Source organism: Neofelis nebulosa, chromosome 10, assembly GCF_028018385.1.
Source record: "Neofelis nebulosa isolate mNeoNeb1 chromosome 10, mNeoNeb1.pri, whole genome shotgun sequence".
In the NCBI taxonomy this organism is placed as follows: domain Eukaryota; kingdom Metazoa; phylum Chordata; class Mammalia; order Carnivora; family Felidae; genus Neofelis; species Neofelis nebulosa.
The window spans coordinates 7,271,459-7,293,818 of NC_080791.1; the positions used below are offsets into that span (position 1 = coordinate 7,271,459).

At 38.1% G+C, this 22,360-nt stretch overlaps 1 protein-coding gene and 1 long non-coding RNA gene across 2 annotated transcripts in view; one reads left to right on the forward strand and one right to left on the reverse strand.

The window, feature by feature from the left end:
- DDX10 (DEAD-box helicase 10) overlaps window positions 1–22,360 on the forward strand; it is a 278,111-nt gene that overhangs the window by 232,916 nt on the left and 22,835 nt on the right. The window contains exon 17 of the mRNA XM_058686692.1: window positions 8,086–8,225. Within this exon, the coding sequence (XP_058542675.1) occupies window positions 8,086–8,225 (140 nt within the window). The remainder of the gene's footprint in view (window positions 1–8,085; window positions 8,226–22,360) is intronic.
- Window positions 7,993–13,074, reverse strand: LOC131486775 (uncharacterized). The gene is made up of 2 exons (XR_009249440.1): window positions 12,655–13,074; window positions 7,993–8,451 (listed from the first exon to the last, which is right to left on the reverse strand). It is a non-coding gene; the product is annotated as an uncharacterized LOC131486775 (long non-coding RNA).

The window sequence follows — 22,360 nt, forward strand, 5'->3', positions numbered from 1 at the left end:
TTAATATCATTAACCTTTTTGTGCTTCTAGTTCAGAAAAACCATTTCCATAATTTCTTCACTCAGGAAGTTCGTACCTGGGATTTATAGCTTGGGTAAATCTCAGAAAATCAGTCCATCCCTAACTACTGAAGATGGTTGGCTGTCTTCATCAATCAGAATCTTTATTTTAAATTTCAAAACTATGAAGTATTAATGCTTTCTTAGAAAGTTATTTTGAAGTTTTATTAGTGAGAACAAAATGTGTTTTGAATACATCATTTTTCTCTAAAATTTTGTTTTCTTCACCACTTTTACATTCGTTTACAGGATCAGAAGTAGTTTATTATAAATTTTGGAGTTTTCCCCTTATGAAATTTTGATGTGTCAAAGCTGACATTCTGCTTTTTTAAAAAAATTTTTTTAACGTTTATTTATTTTTGAGAGAGAGAGAGACAGAATACAAGTGGGTTAGAGTCAGAGAGAGGGGGAGACACAGAATCCGAAGCAGGCTCCAGGCTCCAGCTGTCAGCACAGAGCCCGACGCAGGGCTCGAACTCGTGAGCTGTGAGATCATGGCCTGAGCCGAAGTTGGACGCTCAACTGACTGAGCCACCCAGGCGCCCCTAGGAAGAAATACAGACATTAAATAATGAATTCACTCTAGGTTAGCACTGAAGAGAAATCCACAAGAAATTTTACTAAGAATGATGTTTAGAAATGTTTAATCTGAGACTTGATGGCTTGGAATTAACCACGTGTGATATAATAAAAAATGTATTTGGTTTTGTTCTTGGTTCTGGACATTGAACTTCTAAAATCCTTGGAATTTCCTGAGTGATAGGAGTATTTTATTACTCATAAGGAGCCCCTGTCCAGCACACTTGAGTTTATGTTCACGAGGTAACTCAAGGAGGAGTCTCTAGATAGCTTCAGAAGGGGACTGACTGGTCACCAGAAAGAACGCATGATTAGAGGGTGGGAACTTTTAGCCCACCCCCCATCTCTTGGGAGGAAATTGGGCCTAGAAATTGAGTTGTAAGAACTCATGAACATGGGGCACTTGGGTGGCTTAGCCAGTTAGGTGGCTGACCGTTGGTTTTGGCTCAGGCCAGTGTCTCACGGTTTGTGGGATTGGGCCCCTCCTCAGGTTCTGTGCTGCTGTCACAGAGCCTGCTTGGGATGCTCTCTCTCCTCTCTTTTCTGCCCCTCCCTTGCTTTCTCTCTCTCTCTCTCTGCCACTTTCCTGCTTGTGCTCTCTCTCTCAAAATAAATAAACATTAAAAAACTAAACAACAACAAAAACTCTCGAACGGCAAGATTCTGAGAACTTCCAGGCTGGTGACTATGTCGACATGCTAGGAAGGTGGCCCACCTGGAGAGGGCCTGGAAGCTCTGTACCCCATCCTCACTCCATACCTTGCTCTATGCCTCTCTTCCCTTTGGTTGTTTCTGAGTTGCAACCTTTAGAATAAATAAACTGGCAGTCATAAGCAGGGCAGTTCCCTGAGTTCTGAATCGTTATACAGAATTATGGAATGTGTGAGGAGGGGGTCGTGAGACTCCCTGAATTTGTAGTTGGCCGCGGGGAAGCACAGGTAATTTGGGGGCCCCATCTGCAGCTGGCATCTGATGTGTTGGCAGTCTTGTGGCACTGAGCCCTTTACCTGTCGGTTCTGTGCTAACGCTGCATGGTGTCAGAGTTGAATTACTAGGACACTTGTTTGGCATTGGGAAATTGGTGTCGAAAGGATACCACGTTTGGTGTCAAAAACCACCATACACCAGGCAAGGGGAAGTGGAAGGGGAGTCCGTGGAAAAATACCCGGTGGGAGGACATTGAGGTGAGAAGGGGCTTGACTTGGTCTAGGACCTGAAAGAAGCTGTGTCCTGAAGGTTGTAAGCAGGTGATAGACATGATCAGATTTGAAACTTAAGAAAAAACAACCACAACATTCTAATTACAACATAGAGAATTGATGTGACCAGAGAGAGGGGAAGAATGGTTCTGGGGAGTCTCATGAGGAAGCTAGTGTGGGGTTGCACGCAGGAGACACTGGAGATGTAATTGGGAGACCAGGGCATTCAGAGCGGAGGTGGGTGCATGCAAGTTGCATGGAAAGCAGTGCTCCATGTTTTAGGAAGCTTATAAAATATGCCCGCTTCTGAAGAAATGTTTGTATCAGCAGCAAATCCAGAGATTTTTATGGGGGAAAATTGAGATTCAGGGTGATACAGGAGAAGACCTGTACATCCAGGTTCATGTGACCTTGGTTAAGTTATTTTGTCCTCTAAATCGCAGTTTTTTCAATTTGAAAACGAGAACAGTGGTTACCTTCTTACTTCATAGGGCTTGCGAATCACATAGGATGAAGTACGTCAGAGCCCTTTGTGATTTGTTGTTGGAGTGCGATACTTCGCATCTGTGTTTCTTGCCATCCTCAAAACCAAAACCAAAAACAAAATAGAAGTCAGTTGAGTTACATTTCTTTTTCAGATATTTTCTTCTGTCCTACTTATGATTGAGTCTTCCAAGTAACTATTTTAGGAAAAGCCATTCTTACTTGAGGTGAAATATTTTCCTCAGAGGTTCTGAAATTGTATTTCAGGAACAGCCGGTTCATAGAGGTGACCCTGATCTCTGTGTGTGTGAGGCCTTACTTGTTGGGCCTTAAGAGAGAAGAGAGGAGTGCAGGTGTGACAGTAGGGGTTCTGGTTTTGTTTTGAGCTGGGGTTGGGGAGATTAGTTAGGTGCAGGAGTGCTTTCATCTTTCAGCCTAGAAGTAACTCAAGAGAAGCATGTTGACAGTTAGGATCCATAATCAATCAGCTACATGTTCAAGGTCCCATAACTTGGAAGACTTCGTTCTGTAAGCTATTAGGCATTTAGCAGGGCCAGTGGGGTCCATTCACTGTTGCTTGGCTATTCCCCAGAAATAGCAGAACCTGGCGTTCATGCTAACGCTTCTCCACGGGTAACTATCCTAGAACAGTTCGTTTTATGGTCACGGTAGGGTATGGTCAAGCGTCTCATTCACTCTGCATCCCCAGAACCTAGTCATGTGGACTTGAATAAAAGTGTTTTTGTAAGGCATCTTCACAGTATTTACCAAGTTGCTTTCTTAAACTGTATTTGACATATACCGTTATGCTTCTGTGCACATTGATTCCCAGGAATTATTATTATGTACCCATTTAGTCCACAGAACCTGATTGTTTTTCTCTCCTTAACATCTCTCAGGCCTGTCCCCACCTCCACTTCCGTGGCTACTTTCTTCCTCGAATCCCTCGTTCCACTTGGATTATTATAGTTTTTAAATTGATATCCTACCTTCCAACCACCCTTCCCATTGCTGTCAAGGTGTAGCATTTCTAAGGAAAAGATTTAATTACTTTCCTACTAAAATGCTTAAACATTCCCTTTGCCATAAGTTTCTAGCCATGGGGTCCTAACACACAGGGGTACATCAGAGTATTTGTGTTCTCACAAAGGTGAACCCAAAAGGAGATAAAGATGAGTATCGTGCCTTTTTTTATAAATATTCTTTTAAATGATTTGTGGAACCACAAAGAAAGACAAAATCAGCTACATCTTTTTTTTTTTTTTTTTTTTTTGCTACCTTCTGTGGCTAGAAGGAGCATACTTCTAAACTAGACCTCATGAGAAAGACACGAGAAAGTACTTTTCTCCAGAATGTTTTCATTATGGCACTACTCCTAGTGACTTTTATTTATGCTTTGTATTTGTTGTAAATGATAATGTTTTTGTTTAGTTTTTAATAAATTGAAGGCATCAAAGAAGCACATTATATTTTCATATTACAGATTTATAGTTCTGTATTTCTGACTGTACAAAGAATGAGCCAAATAAGAAAGATCAATATAAAAATGCCTTTTTTTCCATCATCCCTACATTTCTAGTAGTTTGAAATTGTGTTTTCTGAAAGGAGTGATTGTGAACTTAAATTCATCTGTCATTGTCTTGAATTAAGGTGTCATTGCAGTACAGACAGTATGGTATAGGCATCAATGCTGTGATTGTCTTATAAATCAGGAAGCAGCAGAACCCAAATGTTGTTAATTGGAAGAGTTATATTAACACAAACTTTCATCGTTCTGAGTATTTTCCTTCAAATAGTTAAGTCTGTACACTGGAGTATTGAATGAGATATTTATACTGAGTCTCACTGTCTAATTTCTTTCTCCTGTTATAGATATCTTATGGCCACGTGCTTTATAATAAATGCTAAAAGAGCATATTAAATGGTATTAGGTGTTAAAATGCAGTTAAATGAAATATTCTGCTTGAAGTGTCAGAGCATAGGTCTCATGCCCACAGAGCAGGTGGAAATTAGTTATTCCCACCCACAAGGAAACCATAGAGAGAGTGAGCCTAACTCTGCTTAAATCCTTGGCTGAGTGTCACATTTTATAGGCTCATAGGAAGCCAGGCTAAAAAAGTAGCAATTGGAAGCCATAAGGACAATACAGAGGTATAAGCAGCCAAGCACCCTGAGTTGGAGTTTGTGGTTTGAATCCAAGTAAGATAACTGCCTAATAGAATATAAATCCAGTAGTCCTCAGAAAAATGGGACAGAATTCAATTTCCATATCAGCCATGTCTATTTTTCTACAAAAATACTAGAGATGGAGTTAGGCAGGAAAATGTGATCCATACTGAAGAGAAAGGCATTCAAAGAAACGATTAGGCCAGATTTGAATTAAGCAAAGGTTTCAAAGCAGCTATTTTAAATATGTTCAGGAATTAAGGTATGTTCAGAGAATTAAAGTATAATATGAATGAATAAGCAGAGAGATGATCTCAGAGCAATGGAAACTATGTTTAAAACAAAACAAACTTGGGGCACATGCGTATCTTGGTCGGTTGGGTGTCTGACTTTGGTTCAGGTCATGATCTCACAGTCTTTGAGTTCAAGCCACACATTGGGCTCTGCACTGATAGCTCAGAGCCTAGAGCCTGCTTCAGATTCTGTCTCTCTCTCTCTCTCTCTCTCTCTCTCTCTCTCTCTCTCTCTCTGCTACTCCCCAGCTTGCACTCTGTCTCTCTCTCAAAAATAAAATTAAAAAACAACAACAACAACAAAAACAAAAAAACTTGGAAGTTCTAGAACTGAATTACTTTAAAAAAAAATTGCTGGATGGCTTCAAAAGTACTTTGGAAATATCGGAAGAAAGGAATAGCAAACCTGAAGACAGGGTAGAAATGACCCTGTCCAAAGAGCAGTAAGATAGGTGCCTGGCTAGCTCAGTTGGTAGAGTGTGTGATTCTTGATCTCCAGGTTGTGGGTTCGAGCCCCACGTTCAGTGTAGAAATTTCTTAAAAATAAAATCTTAAAAACAAAACAAAAACACACAAAAAAATTGAAGAAAAGTGAACAAAAGCTCAGAGAACTGTGAAGTAGGCCAATATACATGTCCTTGCAATCGTGGAAGGAGAGATGACAAAGAGGCATACAAATATTTGAAGAAATAATGGCCAAAATTTTCCCAAATTTAGTGAAAAACATGAAATGATAGATCCAAGAAGCTTGCAGAGCCCCAAGAAAGACGAACACAAAGAACACCTTGCCCCAGACATAATATGGTAAAACTCTGTGATGAAGAGAGATGTTTGAAAGCAACCCGAGGAAAATGATACTTCTTGCTTGCATTTCAAGGGAAAAATCAAAAATATTTGCTGTTAACAATAAAATATGAAGAAAATATTTTGGAAAGCTTGTATCCACCAGTAGCTTCCCCATACTTTTTTTGCAAGGCACTTCTTATGATATCAATGTGATATTAACAAATGTGACCTAAAAAAATATTGTATAATAAAATGTGTCAACATTTCAAGATCCATGTAAGGAAGATCTGCGTACTTCAGTGAACCAGTATTTTCCAAATAGCTGATGCATGATGTTGTGCAGTCATTCACTGGTAAAGGATATGTTCAAAGTGAAAAGTAGACCAATGGATTTTAATGTAATAGTACAGAATGGCTTCAGATTCTGCGTTACAACTATTTGTTAAGAACCAGAGTGCCTGGACGACTCAGGTGCTTGACCATTCTCTTGATTTCAACTCAGGTCATGATCCCAGGGTTGTGGAATTGAGCCATGCCTCAGGCTTCACGATGAGTATGGAGCCTGCTTAAGGTTCATAATCATTCTCTCTCTCTCTCTCCCTCCCTCTGTCTCTCTCTCTCTCTCTCTCTCTCTCTCTCTCTCTGACCCTTTCCCATCTTTCTTTCCCTCTGCCCCTCTTCCCTGCTCATGCTCGCTCGCGCTCTCTCTCTCTCTCTCTCAAAAAAAAAAAAAAAAAAAAAAAAGTACTCACCAGGGTTTGTGTTATCAAAGAAAAGTCAAGTGCAGTTTCCTGGAAAAGCTATTAAATGACTCCTCCCTTTCCTATCTCAGAGAGACTGGATTTTCTTCATATACTTGACCTGGAACAATACACTGTGAAGGCAGAGTACATTTGGGCCTCCTGGTGTCTTCTTTTAAACTGGTTATTAAAGAAACTTGCAAAAATATAAAACAGTGTTCTTTTATTGTGGGAAATTATGGCTGTTTTTCATAAAATATGCCACTTAATGTTAATATGTAGTGAATTTTATTGTTACTTTTAAATTAGTTTTTTAAATCTTAATTTCTAATACAGTAAATAATCCACATTCACAGAAGATCTTTGGAGTCTTTCATACTTTTTAAGTGTAAAGGTGTCCTAAGCCCAAAAAGTTGAGAGTCGTTTTGAGTCTGCTCTGTCTTCAAATTCCTTTGAGAGCATCCGACTGGAAAATTGGAAAGATCTTGTAGCCCAGGAGATTAGTGTTTTTGAGCATATGATGATATTCACTTTTTGTTGATATCCTTGATTATTTTCAAGTAAACCATATAGTCTGCTGTGGAGGATGCTGCTTACTGCTTCTGATGACAGCCCTCCCCAATTTTGATATATTTTTTTCAGACCTGTTATTGTCAGCAGGGAGAGTTACCAGGAAAGCAGTAGGGGCTTTTTGCAGTGGTGACTAATCCTTCTTTTCTTTTCTTCTTTTTCCTTTTGTTATGTTTAGAGGTTATCAAGGGAGAGATGTTCAGAAAGTGTTAGAGGGCCTCTATGGCGGCCTGCACCCTCCCTTGCTGTGCTATTCTGAGTTGTTATTCACTTTCTGGGAAAGAACATTAAACATTTGAAAACAGAATCATTGACGTTTGTCTCACATGGTGTGAAGAGGAATTATAAAGATGGTAACGGAGAGAATTTCATCCAGAATTTTTTTTTAGTCCTACTTATAATCTGTTAAATGCATGTGGCGATGCTTGGTTTTGTAACCGAGTAGACAAGAAGCACAGTGTGCCAGAAATAAATTTTCTATAAGGGTGGTCATTACATAAACGTGTAGTAAGTTTATTTTAACATTATATTACTTTGTTCTTTGACAAAAATAACCCACTATAAAATAAAAGCAAAAAAAGCCCCCACCTACGTACCTGCTTGCATGAAACTGAATTATTCCCAACCTCTTCCATGTATTACTGCATTTCCTGTCTCTTGGTATTTCTCTCCTTTTCCATTGTTTTTAGTGACTTCATACTTATACTGGAATTTAGAACACTCGTTATTAATGAGCTTATATAGACCTGATTGTTAATTTTAACACTTAGATTACTGTGGTCATAAGGCCATCAGGCAACAAAGGAGTTCTTGTACCTTCTCTTCTGGCCTTTTATATTTTCACATAATATTTTTGGGAAGTTTGAAATTCACTTGTGTGTGAGCAGGATCACTAAGACAACTTTATTTATACTTTATTTCTTTGACAGTTAAGTTCTGTGAAAAATAAAATTTTTCTCATGTTGTGCTTAAGGGACTTAATGGTGATTTACTTTCTGAACCATATTTTCATTGTAATTTTGAAATGACATGGGGTTTCTTTCTCTTTGCAAATGATTATCGTTCAGAAAGTCACATAGAGGCTTTCACCAGAATAGAAGGCTTCAATTTGAGGCTCTTAATTAGAGAAGTATTTATTTGGGTCTAGAAATAAGACTTGATTATTCATCAGCTGTTTTCTTAAACCACAATTTCCCTTGTGTTTTCTTAGGCCAGAGATGAAGAGGAAGCTTTTCTGGATTGGAGTAATGATGATGATGATGATGGATTTGATCCAAGTACACTTCCAGATCCAGATAAGTACAGAAGCTCTGAAGAATCGGACAGTGATGATACGGAGAATAAAATTAGGTATGTTTTTACTTCTGGTAGCACTAAATATATGACTCTTCTCCTTTGAATCCAAAGGGTGTGTAGAGACCAACGTCGTGTAGTCTTCTCATTATTTTAGGGGCTCTCTTATTATTTCTGTAATCACTGTTAGTTTTAAGAGTATTTTAATAAGAGTTGTTTTTTTCTTTCTCTATTCTTCCCGTCTTTCTCCTTCTGGATCCTTTGTGCATAAGTACTGGATGCACTAGGGTATATTTAATACAAACAGAGGCAGAATTTTATTTTGATTTCACTGTCAAAGGACTCTTGAGAGTGTTATTAAAAATTCTCTCTGAATTTTGAAAAAGAGCAGTTATACTTTCATATTCTTTGATATAAAATTAAGTAACAAATACATAGAACAATGGAAAACTTATACATAAACAGTGCTTGACCAGTCTTCTCAATTTAAAATCTGTTCATTTGCAATGTGGACTTATTTGCGACCATGCCAAAAACAGATGGAATGTGATCAATTGAATAATAGTGTGATTTGCTCAGCATTTGTTTTCATAGTACTGTGTATTAGATTAAATTGAGATTGCATTGATTTAAAAGTTGAGGGCACTACACTTCATGGACATTCTAAGCCAATGAGCCTCCTTAGGCAGAAGGGAGATACTAATGACAGATGAAGTCATGACAGATTGAAGGAAAGCTTGACCACTAGCTGGAGATTTTGGAGTTGGAGAGAGAGGCCACGAAGAGCTAGAATCTGGTTTTGAGTAAGACCATTATGAAAAAATCTCAAAAAAAGATTATCCTCTAAGGAGACGGTGCTGACAGGGGACATTTCAGAGTTAATCTTTATTTTGATCTTGTGTTCGTTTAAACATAGAATTATTTTTATAATACTGAAATGACATCTAAAGTGCAGTCTTCCCAAGTGACCAGAAACTTGAGATATCAGCTATTGGACAGCTGGGTAGTGGACATAGCAGTTTCAATACCACAAGAGGCACCAGAGGTGAAAATAATTTGATTATGATTTAAAAAAATATTTAAACGTGTGTCATAAGGGTTAAATAACTTCATTTTAGGGCATAGTGCTGATATTGAGCTTTGAGGGTGAATATGCATACTTTGCTTCAGAAAGTTCCTTGGTATACATGTTGAGACCTTGATGAACTATCAGTATGGTTAAGTGAGCTGTCCCTTAGTTCTAAAATAAATGTCCCTTTTTCAGAGTTGGTTTGTGGGATCTCCATTTTGATAGATGTGATCTAACTCAACATGTATGATTTGACATGATTAATTTCTTTTAAAAGAGAGAATTCAGTTGAGTAAAATTTAAAGATTTTAATGGATTTACTCAACAGTTCATGAATCAGGCAGCATCCCATTAGCAGATACAGAGATCCTCCAAAGAGCTTTAAAAAATGAAAGGTATAGGTAGAGGAGAGCAGGAAAAGGAATTTTTTTTTTTTTTTAATCGAAGAGTGGATTATTTCAGACAAGGTCACCTTCCTGTTGGGGATGGAAATGGTCTTTTGGGCAGATGACCTCACTAGTGCTGACCAGGTGATTCCATATTGACTGGCTATCAGTCACATTCCTAGGAGAGACTGAAGCTGCAAGTAGGTTAAATATCTTGGTTTGCTGATATGAGGCTTGGCGCAAGTCACTTCATTTTGGGCATGTTGTCTCGTCTTTAACTTGGAACTGTTTCTAAATAATTTTACTTTCTGGAGAGAACATTCATTGGTTCTTACAGTTTGTTGTTCAACATATTTTGCATATCTGTCTAACATACCTTTAAAACACAAAACCAACCTTTGAAGTTTTTTTCCTAACATTTTTTATGATAGCTTCTGGGTCATCCTTAATCTGTGTGCAGTAGAAATTTCATTTCATTTTTCTGGCATTTCTTACCCTCGTAGTGACATTGCCCTGCTACCACCTCGTTAATATGACTTGTTCTCTAATAGCTTCACGTGTTTCATCCACTTAGCCTGTAAATGCCTCAGAGGTAGAAACTGTCTTTTGTACCAACACATGCAGCTCTTGCCTCTACCTCCTGTGTCTAGTGTTATGGTCATAAGCACAACGAAGGCCCTGAAGTATTTGAATCAATTAATTGACTGATAAAGGAGATTTATAGAGTGAAAAAAGAGAAGTATAATTATAAGCAGCTATATGATTGGCCCTAATAGTTTATTTTTTTTTTTTTTTTTTTTTCAACGTTTTTTATTTATTTTTGGGACAGAGAGAGACAGAGCATGAACGGGGGAGGGGCAGAGAGAGAGGGAGACACAGAATCGGAAACAGGCTCCAGGCTCCGAGCCATCAGCCCAGAGCCTGACGCGGGGCTCGAACTCACGGACCGCCCGCGAGATCGTGACCTGGCTGAAGTCGGACGCTTAACCGACTGCGCCACCCAGGCGCCCCTATAGTTTAAATGATACAGGAGATGATAGAATAGACGGTTGGAGCAGCCAAGTTCAGATAGTGTAATAGTGAGGGAAAAGAAGGTCAGAATACCTTGAGATGCCAAAGTATCTCAAAGAAGAATGTTCATATGGAAAATAATTAAGCATTCAATGAAAATTAAAATAGTTTTAACTTGGGGCACAGCTAGTAAGTCTGCTTTAACAGGGATTGAAAGGAATTGGTAAACTTGTCTTAAACTGAAGAAAAATCGTCTTTTGTTGAAGAGTATCATCAACACGGACTAAGGAACTTACCAGCAGTTTTGTTTTTGTTTATGATAACAGTGATTATCTAGTCTGATGCTCTCTTCTTGTAGATGAAGAAACCAAGGCTTTAAGGGATAAAATAATCTGTGATCACAATACTAAGTTAGGGGCAGATCAGCATAACCTATGTAAATCACATCGACTCTGTAGATCTAATACTCCAGTGAAATTGTATAGAATTATTCCAGCATTAGGACAGGTAGCTTCCTTCCAGTTTTATGTCATTTGGGTAAAGACTTGATCCATGAACTAACTGTAGGGTAGGTTTGACTAAATTGTGGTTTCCCGACTTCCAACATTACTGACATTCTGGCCCAGATAGTTCTTTGTTTTGGTGGGTTGGGTTGGGAGTGATTGTGGACTGTTAAGCATCTTCCCTGGCCTCTACCACCAGTACTGCCCCAGTGCTTCTCCAGTCGGGACAACCAGAAATATTTTCAGACATTGCCGCATATCCCTCAAGGAGCAACATCTCCCACTGGACTAGACCCAGGATGACAGGTCCATATTACTGGTGGTTGATGTCTCCATGCCCCATCTAGGATATATTCCTTTCCAGTTAGCCCAAGCAGTCATTCTCAGTATGGCCTGTGTCAGTCTGCTGGGATTCTTAGCCAAGGAAAAACCAATTTGCCATTCTTGAACAAATGGGGTAGTTACAAGTAACAGCCTATGTGTGAAATTCCTATATATGCTCTACTTCTCTTTTTCTCCCTCTTCCCTTCTCTGTTAAAATGACCTCCGTGAAAATGAATAAAGGTAGTGTAAAGTAAAACCAGGGTTGTTTTTAGATAAATAAAAGTATTCGCAAGTAAATCCATATACACTACAGTTTTGACAGTAGTAATTGCCGTTGCTACTGCTATTTATAATAATAGCACTAATGCACTTTTACTGTCTTGCTCCAGTTCGGCTGCGTCTTTTTTCCTTTACCTCTCATAACCAAGAATAGATGCTAGGATTTTGTGATGTCAGCTTTAGAGGGCTCTCCTGGCATGTTCCCAGGTTTTATTTGCTGCGCTCTTCTAACCTCAGCTCAATAATTGCAGGAACAGTGAGTGTTTCAGCTTCTTGGTCTTCTCCTCTCTCCCAGTAGGTTATTCCTTGGTTATTAACTTTGCATTTTCCAATATGAAAATTTACTTTTATGGGACCAGATAGCACCAATTAGAAAATGGCTATTAGTCTCAAAGTAAATAGCATGAGCTAGTTTCTTTGAAAGTTTCCTCTGGGTATTTCTTTTTCCTTCACTTCACTGACACCCATAAATATTCAGCATGAGTAACACTTTTGTCTCTCTACATGGAAAGACACTTAAGTCAGTAGGAAATAGGCAAAAGAGAGCCCAATGTAGTGGGGAATGACTGAATCTGGGGTCAATAATTCTTCCTCAGGGAGGCGTGATAGTGTTTTAAATAGTGTACCTCCGTCTTCTCAGCACAGTGCACAGTGCAGAATTTAAACCATCCTTAACCCTCTGTAGAATTATCAAAATTGTCAGCTCTACCACTGCTTCCCAAGGCGTTCTGATGTACAAGATTTGGCTCCTTTAAATTAGAATGACAAAGAGAGACCTCTTAATAAATATGATCCCAGGGACAATGAAAATAATGTGACCTTGAGTTCCTTTGAAGGAGCTCTAAGAAAGCTCTCATTAGTAGCTCATTTATCCTCAGAAAGAGAGTTGTGAAATAGGAGGAACAGTACTGTACCTCATGGTACAGACGAACGTCAACTGGCTCAGCAGCAGCAGCCAGAACTCCATCAGAGGCTCTAAGCTTTTGTGCGCTCCTTTTGAAAACGGAGAAGAGAAAGCTTGCTTTGACGCGGTGTGTTTTCTTTCCTCCTCTTTCCTTCTTACACATTGGCCCAAGCTGTGTTTTACCCTGTAGCTTTCCTTCTGGTTCCTCCTAACCGTGGAATTAGCATAGGTAGAGTTACTGCAGCGTGTTAGCATCTGTCATGGTCGTCAGTGTTGTTGTTGTTGTTGTTGTTGTTGTTGTTGTTGTTGTTGTTGCTATAATAGAACAGTTTGGTAGGAGACCTAGCTCTTTGCTGCAGGGGACTTTGTGACATCATAGAATGCAGTGGTCTTCTAGGAACTGCACAGAACCATGTTCTTGAGTCTAGTGAGTTTTGATACAGAGGAAGAAAGGTAAAGATTTCAGAGGAAGAAAGACCTCAAATATTATAATTGTTTTTGTGCTACTAAGTGATTTTTTAAAATTTATCTCCCCGGGGCGCCTGGGTGGCGCAGTCGGTTAAGCGTCCGACTTCAGCCAGGTCACGATCTCGCAGTCTGTGAGTTCGAGCCCCGCGTCAGGCTCTGGGCTGATGGCTCGGAGCCTGGAGCCTGTTTCCGATTCTGTGTCTCCCTCTCTCTCTGCCCCTCCCCCGTTCATGCTCTGTCTCTCTCTGTCCCAAAAATAAATAAAAAACGTTGAAAAAAAAAAATTAAAATTTATCTCCCCAACAGGCTATACATGCAATGTATTTATACTGCTTTCGCAATAAAAATATTTGGCCATGTTCTATATGTGGTGCCAAGAACTGGAGTACAAACCTTCTGTATTATTTCAATCACATTCTACTTATTTAAGAATTAAAAATGTCCACTTACCTGTTAATCTCCAGCTTGTTGTAATATTTCTTCCATCTATTCTTTCACCTAAGAATTTTTTAGTAAGTTATCGTGCCAGGCGTAGTGAGTGCAGGTATAGAGGATAAAGCATAAAGAAAAATCCCTTTCCTGCTGTCACAGTTTTTAGTTCGGCAGAGGTTACAGACAGCTCTGCATATAATTACAAAAAATGTCGTGGATACCTGCTGTGATCTGTGCCCTGGGGGAGGCAGTAGGGAGCAGGGTAAGTAGGGGATGAGCACAGAGAGCAAGTGATGTCTAACCTGGGCTTGGTGAATCTGGAAGAGCTTCCTGAAGGGAGTGACATCGAAGCTAAACCTGAAGGAAGCTTGAAGTCTTACCTGAGCCAGAGAAGGTAGCTTGCCCTTCTAAAGAGTGAGGCAAGAGTATCTTTAACTGTATTCCAGTTGAACTCTTCTTTCAATAACGTTGTTCCTTTTAGCTGTGCCTAACAAGCTGAGAGATTTGGTTCTGAGCATGTAATATAAGATTAATTTTTGTATATCTGGTAGCATTCATCATGTTTGGTTTATGGCCATCTTCATGTGAATTGCTAATGATGAAAATCTGCAAAGTAGTGAAGACGATGAAAAAGAAGCAACTGGGGTGTTCAAGATATTCATTATCCAGTCAAATTAAGTTTTTAATATTTATAATCTTGACCTTTTTAAAAAAAAAAAAAAGGAAAGAGAAAAAGGTTGTGGTTAGACTTTTACTGCCTAATATTTCAGTGTTTTCTTCACAGACCACCGTCCCTGGCCATGGCAGGTTGCTTTATAAAGAATTGTTATATCAGTGGAGTGTTTGTTAGATTATTCTGGGTGACATAAAACCCATTACATCTTTAATTTGTACTGACACTATTGGCATAATTTAGACATGATAACTTCTATATGGATTGATGCCTTTTCCTATGCAGAGTAAACGGTTTTACATCTACTCTCAGGAGCTGTTCTTTTTGGCTTGTGTGATACAGCTCTGCATCAAAAGTTTGATGAAGGATTTTTATCTGTTTTTTAATTTGTTTGAGGTTTTGTTTTATTTTTAAACTGTGTTCCATTTTGGGGCTCCTGAGTGGCTTCGTTGGTTGAGCAGCCGACTTCGGCTCAGGTCATGATCTTGCGGTTCGTGGGTTCGGCCCCACGTCAGGCTCTGTGCTGACAGCTCAGAGCCTGGAACCTGCTTCAGATTCTGTCTCCCTCTCTCTCTGCCCATCCCCCGGTAAGCGCTCTTTCTTTCTCAAAAATAAATAAACATTTCAAAAAAATTTACACTGTGTTCCATGTTAGTTTTCTGTTTTTGAGTGAACTTGCATGTCTTTAAGAGTTCTGTCCCGCATGAAGGAGGTGATCCACGTTAATCTGTATGGTTTCTTCTCATGTTGTTTTATGATATTTCTTCAGTAAATCTTGCTTTGCAACTTTTCTGTTAAGACTTAACAGTCGGCTTTGTAATATGTGAAATGCTCTCCACCTGCAGTAGAAATGTATATGACTCAGAAATGAATTTCTGGGCAAGGAAAGTGCCTGGAAAGCATTTTCATTTCTTTTTTTTTTTTTTAATTTTTTTTTTTTCAACGTTTTTTTATTTATTTTTGGGACAGAGAGAGACAGAGCATGAACGGGGAAGGGGCAGAGAGAGAGGGAGACACACAGAATTGGAAACAGGCTCCAGGCTCCGAGCCATCAGCCCAGAGCCTGACGCGGGGCTCGAACTCACGGACCGCGAGATCGTGACCTGGCTGAAGTCGGACGCTTAACCGACTGCGCCACCCAGGCGCCCCCATTTTCATTTCTTTTTAACTGTTTTTGGTTGGGACTGGGTATGGCACATTACATATTTTATATGAATTTTAGAAGAATTGTTGGTGTTGAATCTAGGGGAGGGTTATTTAAAAAAAAAATTTTTTTCCCCTCAGGGTCTAGGTGATTATGAAAAGAAAAATACTATTGACTGCAGTTTCCATTTACTTGAATCCCTGTTCGTTGGTGGATCCAGTTGTGGGTGGCAGATGGGGAAAGAAGTCATCTCAGCTTAATGATATATTGACTTTATTGTGTGCCTGCCATTCTTTTCTTTTACTCTTTTTAACTTCAAGAGATTTATCCCTGATTGTAATACGCCTAGCAACTTTCAAGGGAAAATCTCCATCATCTCTTCTTATTTGTGAAGTACAAAGTTCTATGAACTATTGAATTTCATAGGGCTTTGACTAGAACTCAACATGAATTGTGGTTGACAAGAAGTTAATTTAATTTAGTTTTACTTTCTTTAAGTTGTGTTCATTTTATCTTTCTCCTTTTTGACATTGCCCTAAAAACAAAACCCGACAGAATATCCTGAGCGGTGTGTAGCATGAATGGAGAAACTTGTAAGGCAGATTGTTGGGTTGGGTGTGGGGGAAAGCAGTATCCTTTATCTTGGGACTTACAGGGGAAAGGGTGCTACCCATTGAGGAAGGAAGGTGTTATTTTCTGGGGTGGGGCTTAGGATGGGGAAGATGTATTTGGAAATTTAGGAGGTTTAGGTTTAGGCTAAGGAGGTTTAGGAGGCTCCCAGCTTGACCTTACGTACAATCCCAGTTTTTGCTCTATGCTTTCTGTTTCTCTGTCATTTAGCCACCCACTGAATAACTGTGACTCACTGAAAGTTGGGACTTTGTCATGTTTCAGGAGTATTAAGATCTCTAAGAAGGTGGATGAATGGCCTGGATGCCAAGAAGCCAAGAACCATGTAGCAAGGGTAATGAACCATCTAGGAGGGCTCTCTTGGCTGCTGCCCAGAGTGTGGTACATGGCAACTTCGTTTTCACTGAAGACTGTTGAGAAGGACATATTCTTAGGGTGATCCTTTTCTTCATTTCACATGACTTCATGTAGAATGGTTCATAACTAATGACTGTATAGCATTCCATTATTTATACACTGTAATTTCTTTATCCACTCCCCTTTTAGAATTCTAGATTATACCCATGCTTAGGTTTTTTCGTTTGTGTTGTTTGGTTTTGTTTACTTCTGTTTCTGCCATTATAAGTATTTTTTTAAATTGAAGTAAAATTGGCATGTAACATTATATTACTTTCAGGTGTACAACACTATTATTTAACATTCATATGGGATACAAAATAATTACCACCAAAAGTCTAGTCGCCATCTATCAACATACAATTGACCCCCTTTACACATTTCCCCTATCCCCTAACTCCCTTCCCCTCTGGTAACCATCAGTCTGTTCTCTGAATCTTTTGAGCTTGCTTTAGTATTCTTTTGTTTGTTTGTTTGCACATATGAGTGAAATCATATACTACTTGTCTTTCTCTGACTTTTATTTCACTTAGCGTCATACACTCGGGGTCCATCCATGTTGTCACAAATGGCAAGATTTTGTTCTTATTTTTGGCTAATAGTAATCCATTGTGTATTTATACTGTATCTTCTTTATCCGTTTATCTCTTGATGGTCATTTAGGTTTTTTCTGTATCTTATTGTAAATAATGCTACACTGAACCTATAGCAGTGCACATACCTTTTCAAATTAGTGTTTTTGTTTTCTTTGGATAAATACCCAAAGTGGAAAAGCTGCATCATACGGTAGATCTGTTTTTGGATTTTTGAGGAATCTCTGTACTGTTTTCCATAGTGGCTGCACCAATATACATTCCCACCATCTGTGTACAGGGGTTCCCTTTTCTCCACATCTTCGTCAATACTTGCTATTTCTTGTTCTTTTGATAACAGCCGTTTTTACAGGGGTGAGGTGGTATCTTATTGTAGTTTTGATTGCAGTGATTACTGTTGTTGCATATCCTTTCATGTGTCTCTTGGGCATCTCTCTCTCTTCTTTGAACAAAAGATCTATTCAGATCTGCTATTTAAAATTTTTTTTTTATTGTCAAGTTGTAAACGTTCTTTATTTTGGATGGTAGCCCTTACTGGGATTATCTTCTCCCATTCAGTAGATTGCCTTTTCATTTTGTTGATGGTTTTCCTTGCTGTGCAGAAGCTTTTTAGTTTGATGTAGACCATTTGTTTGCTTTTGTTTCAATTGCCTTTGGAGTCAGATCTACAAGCACATCATAGAGATTGATGTCAAGGAGCTTACTGCATAAGTTTTCTGTAGGCATTTTATGGTTTCAAGTCTTCTATTCACATATGTAATACATTTTGAGTTAATTTTTGTGTATAGTGTAAGATAGCAGTCTAATTTTATTCTTTTGCTTGTGGCTGTGGCTGACAAGTTTTTCCAGCACCATTTATTGGAGAGACTGTCCTTTCTTCATTGTATGTTCTTGATTCCTTTGTCCCAAACTAATTGTATATATGTGGGTTTACTTTGGGGGTGTTAGTTCCATTCCATTGGCCCATGTGTCTATTTTTGTGTTAGCATGGTATTGTTTTGATTACTATTACTTTTAGTGTAATACTATTACTGTTACTTTTAGTGTAATTGAAATTAGGGAGCATGATACCTCCAGGTTTGTTCTTCTTTCTCAAGATTGCTTTGTCTCTTTGGGATCCTTTATGGTTCCATACAAATTTTAAGATTATTTGTTCTATTTCTGTGAAAAATGCCATCAGAATTTTGATAGGGATTGCACTGAATCTATAGATTGCTTTGGTTATATGGACATTTTAACAATACTAATTCTTCCATCCATGAGCATGGAATATCTTTCCATCTATTTGTGTTCTTCAAATTCTTTCATTGGTATCTTATAGTTTCTAGTATTCAGGTCTTTCACCTCTTGGTTAAAAATTTTTTCTAGGTACATATCTTATTCTCTTTGATGGAATTGTAGACGAAATTGCTTTCTTAATTTCTCTTTCTAGCAGTCCATCATTAGTGTGTAGAAATGCCACACATTTCTATATAGTGATTTTGTGTTCTACAACTTTGCTGAATGTATTTATTAGTTCTAACAGCTTCTTGATGAAAATCCTTTAGGATTTTCTATAGTATATCATCTGCAAAGAGTGACAGTTTTCCTTTTTCCTTTTTGGTTCTTACTACTTCTGACTTTTATTTCTTTTTCTTGCCTAATTTCTCTTGCCTATATCACTAAAAGTGCTATATTGAATAAAAGTGGTGAGAGTGGGCATTGTTGTCTTGTTCTTGATCTTAAAGGAATAGCTTTTGGTTTTTTGCCATTTAGAATGATACTAGCTTTGGGTTTGTCAATATGCCCTTTATTGTGTTGAGGTACATTCTCTTTATACCCACTTGGAATGAGAGTTTTTATCATAAATGGATGTTGAATTTTGTCAAATGCTTTTTATGCATTGATTGCAATGATCATATGATTTTTTATTTTTCATTTCATTAAAGTGTTGTATCTTGTTGATAGAGTTGCAGATGTTGAATCATTCTTGTATCCCTAGAATAAATCTCACTTGATCATGCATGGTGTGTGATCCTTTCAATGTATTGCTGAATTTGGCTTGCTAAATTTTGTTGGGGATTTTTGCATCTATGTTCATCAAGAATATTGGCCTGTGAGTTTCTTTTTTGTGTGGTGCCTTTGGTTTTTGAATCAGGGTAATGGTGGCCTTATAAAATGAGTTCTGGAACATTCTCTCCTCTTCAGTTTTTTGGAAGAATTTGAGAAGGGTGGGCATTAAATCTTTAAATGTTTGGTAAAACTCACCAATGAAGCCATCTGGTCCTGAGCCTTTGTCTGTTGGGAGGTTTTGTTTAATGATTCAGTTTCCTTGCTAGAAATTGGTCAGTTCAGGTTTTCAGTATCTTTGTGAGTCATTCCTTGAAGATTGTGTGTTTCTAGGAATTTATCCATTACATCTAGATTGTCTACTTTGTTGGCATGTAATTAGTTTCTTGGGGTCCTTTGTATTTCTCTGGTATCAGTTGTTAACTACTCTTTCATTTCTGATTTTGTGTTTTGAGCCCCTCTCTTTTTTTCTTGATGAGGCTGGCTAAAGGTTTATCAATTTGTTGATCTTTTCAAAGAACCAGCTCTTAGTTTCATTGATCTTTTCTGTTGTTTTAGTCTCTATTTCATTTATTTCTGCTCTTATCTTTATTATTTCCTTCTTTCTACTAACTATAAACTTTATTTGTTGTTCTTTTTCTAGTTGCTTTAGGTGTGACGTTAGATTGTTTATTTGAGATTTTTTCCATTTCTTGAGGTAGGCCTGTATAGCTGTGAACTTCCCTGTCAGTACTACTTTTGCTGTATCCCATAGATTTTGGTATATCATATTTCTGTTTACATTTGTCTTTGGGTAATTTTTTATTTCTCCTCTGATTTTTTTTTTTTCAGTGACTCATTGGTTGTTTACTAGCATGTTGTTTAACCTCTCTATGTTTTTGTGGTTTTGCTCATTTTCTTCTTTATACCATTGTGATTGGAAAAGATGCTTGATGATTTAAATTTTTGAATTTATTGAGACTTGTTTGTGGTCTAACATCTGAGTGCTCCTAAAGACTGTTCCATATGTACTTGAGAAGATTGTGTATTCTGTTGCTTTTGGATGGAATGTTCTATATATATTTACTAAGCTCATCTAGTTTCATGTATCATTTAAGCTTAGTGTTTCTGTATTGATTTCCTGTCTGGATGATCTAACCATTGATAGAAGTGAGGTGTCATAGTCCTCTGTTCCTATTATTGTATTGCTATCATTTTCTTCCATTAGGTCTGTTAATACTTGTTTTATATATATTGGTGCTCATATGTTGGATGCATATATATTTATAAATGTTATATATTCTTGATAGATTGACCCCTTTATCATTATGTGGGTCTTTGTCTTTTATTACATTACTTGTTTTAAATTTGTTTCTCTTTTTTCTTTTTTTTTTTTTTTAATTTTTTTAATGTTTATTTATTTTTGAGAGAGAGACAGAGCATGAGCAGGGGAGAGGCAAAGAGAGAGGGAGACACAGAATCTGAAACAGGCTCCAGGTTCTGAGTTGTCAGCACAGAGCCCAACGTGGGGTTTGAACTCACAAACTGTGAGACCTGAGCTGAAGTTGGACGCTTAACCAACTGAGCCACCCAGGTGCCCCTAAGTCTATTTTTCTGATAGGAGTTTAACTACACCAGCTTTCGTTTCCATTTGCCTGGAATATCTTTCTCCATCCCTTCACTTTCAGTCTGTGTGGTCTTTACTTCCTTAGTTAATTTTTAGGTAGCATGTAGGTGAGTCTTGTTTTTGATTTTGTTTTTAATCCATTCAGCCACTCTGTCTTTTGATTGGAATATCTAGTCTTTTTTACATTTAAAGTAATTAATTATTGATAGATATATACTTACTGCCATTTTGTTTATTGTTTTCAGGTTATTTTTGTAGTTCTTCTTTGTTCATTCTTTTCTTACTCTCTTCCCTTGTTGTTGATGAATTTTTTTAGTGTTAGGTTTGGATTCCTTTCTCTTTGTTTTCTGTTCTCTAGTTCCTCTATTCCTTTATTTTTCTCTCTTTTCTTGTGGTTTGAAGGCTTTCTGTAGTGTTTAGATTTTTTCTCATTTTTTGGTGTGTATTTACTATAAATTTTTGCTTCCATGAAGTTCACATATAATACCCTTTGTATAGAATGGTTGATTTTTGAGTTGATGGGAACCTAAATTTGAACACATTCAAAAAAAGTTTATATTTGGAGAGGGAGAAAGAGCGAGCAAAAGCAGGAGAGGGGTAGAGGAAGAGTGAAAGAGAATCTTAAGCAGGCTCCATTCCCAGTGCAGAGCCTGAGGTGGGGCTTGATCTGCAAGATCATGACCTAGAGTCGGACACTTAACCGAGTCACTCAGGTACCCCAAAAAGTATATGTTTTTAATCTCCCTGTGTGCATTGTGTGTGTGTATATATTATATAATATATATAATTTTTTAAATCTTGTTTATTTACTTTGAGACAGAGAGAGAGAGAGAGCAAGCTGGGGAGGGGCTGAGAGAGAATCCCAAGCAGGCTCCACACTGCCAGCACAGAGCCCAGTGTGGGGCTTGAACTCACGAACCGTGAGACCATGACCTGAGCCAAAATCTAGAGTTGGTCGCACAACCAACTGAGCCACCCAGGCACCCCTGCATTTTATATTTTGATACCACACTTCACATCTTTTTATTTTATGCGTCCTTAACTAATTATTGTAGTTTTTGTTAGTTTTACCACTGTTATCTTTTAACCTTCCTATTTGCTTTATAAATGATTGATCCACGGTCTTGTCTTTCTTTTTTTCTTTTTTAATTTTTTTTAATGTTTCTATTTATTTTTGAGACAGAGAGAGACAGAGCATGAGCCGGGGAGGGGCAGAGAGAGGGGGAGACACTGAATCTGAACCGGGCTCCAGGCTCTGAGCTGTCAGCACAGAGCCCGACGCGGAGCTCGAACTCACAGAGTGTCAAATCATGACCTGAGCTGAAGTCGGATGCTCAACCGACTGAGCCACCAGGCACTCCTATCCACTGTCTTTTCTATATATTCGCCTTTTCCTGTGAAATTTTTACTTTCATATATTTTCTTATTATTAATTAGTGTCCTTTTCAGCCTAGAAATTCCTTTAACATATCTTGTAGGTCCATTTTAGTGGTGGTGAACTTTTAGTTTTTGTTTATCTAGAAAACTCTTAATCTCCCCTTTAATTCTGAATGCTGTGTTGAGTAGAGAATTTCTTAGTTGGAAATTTTTTCCTTTCAGAAGCACTTTGAATATGTCATGCCACTTCCTTACCCCAGCAGAATTTCTTCTGAAAGCCTTATGGGGTTTCCCTTGTACTTAACAAGTGTTTATTCTTGATGCTTTTGAGATTTCCTCTATCTTTAA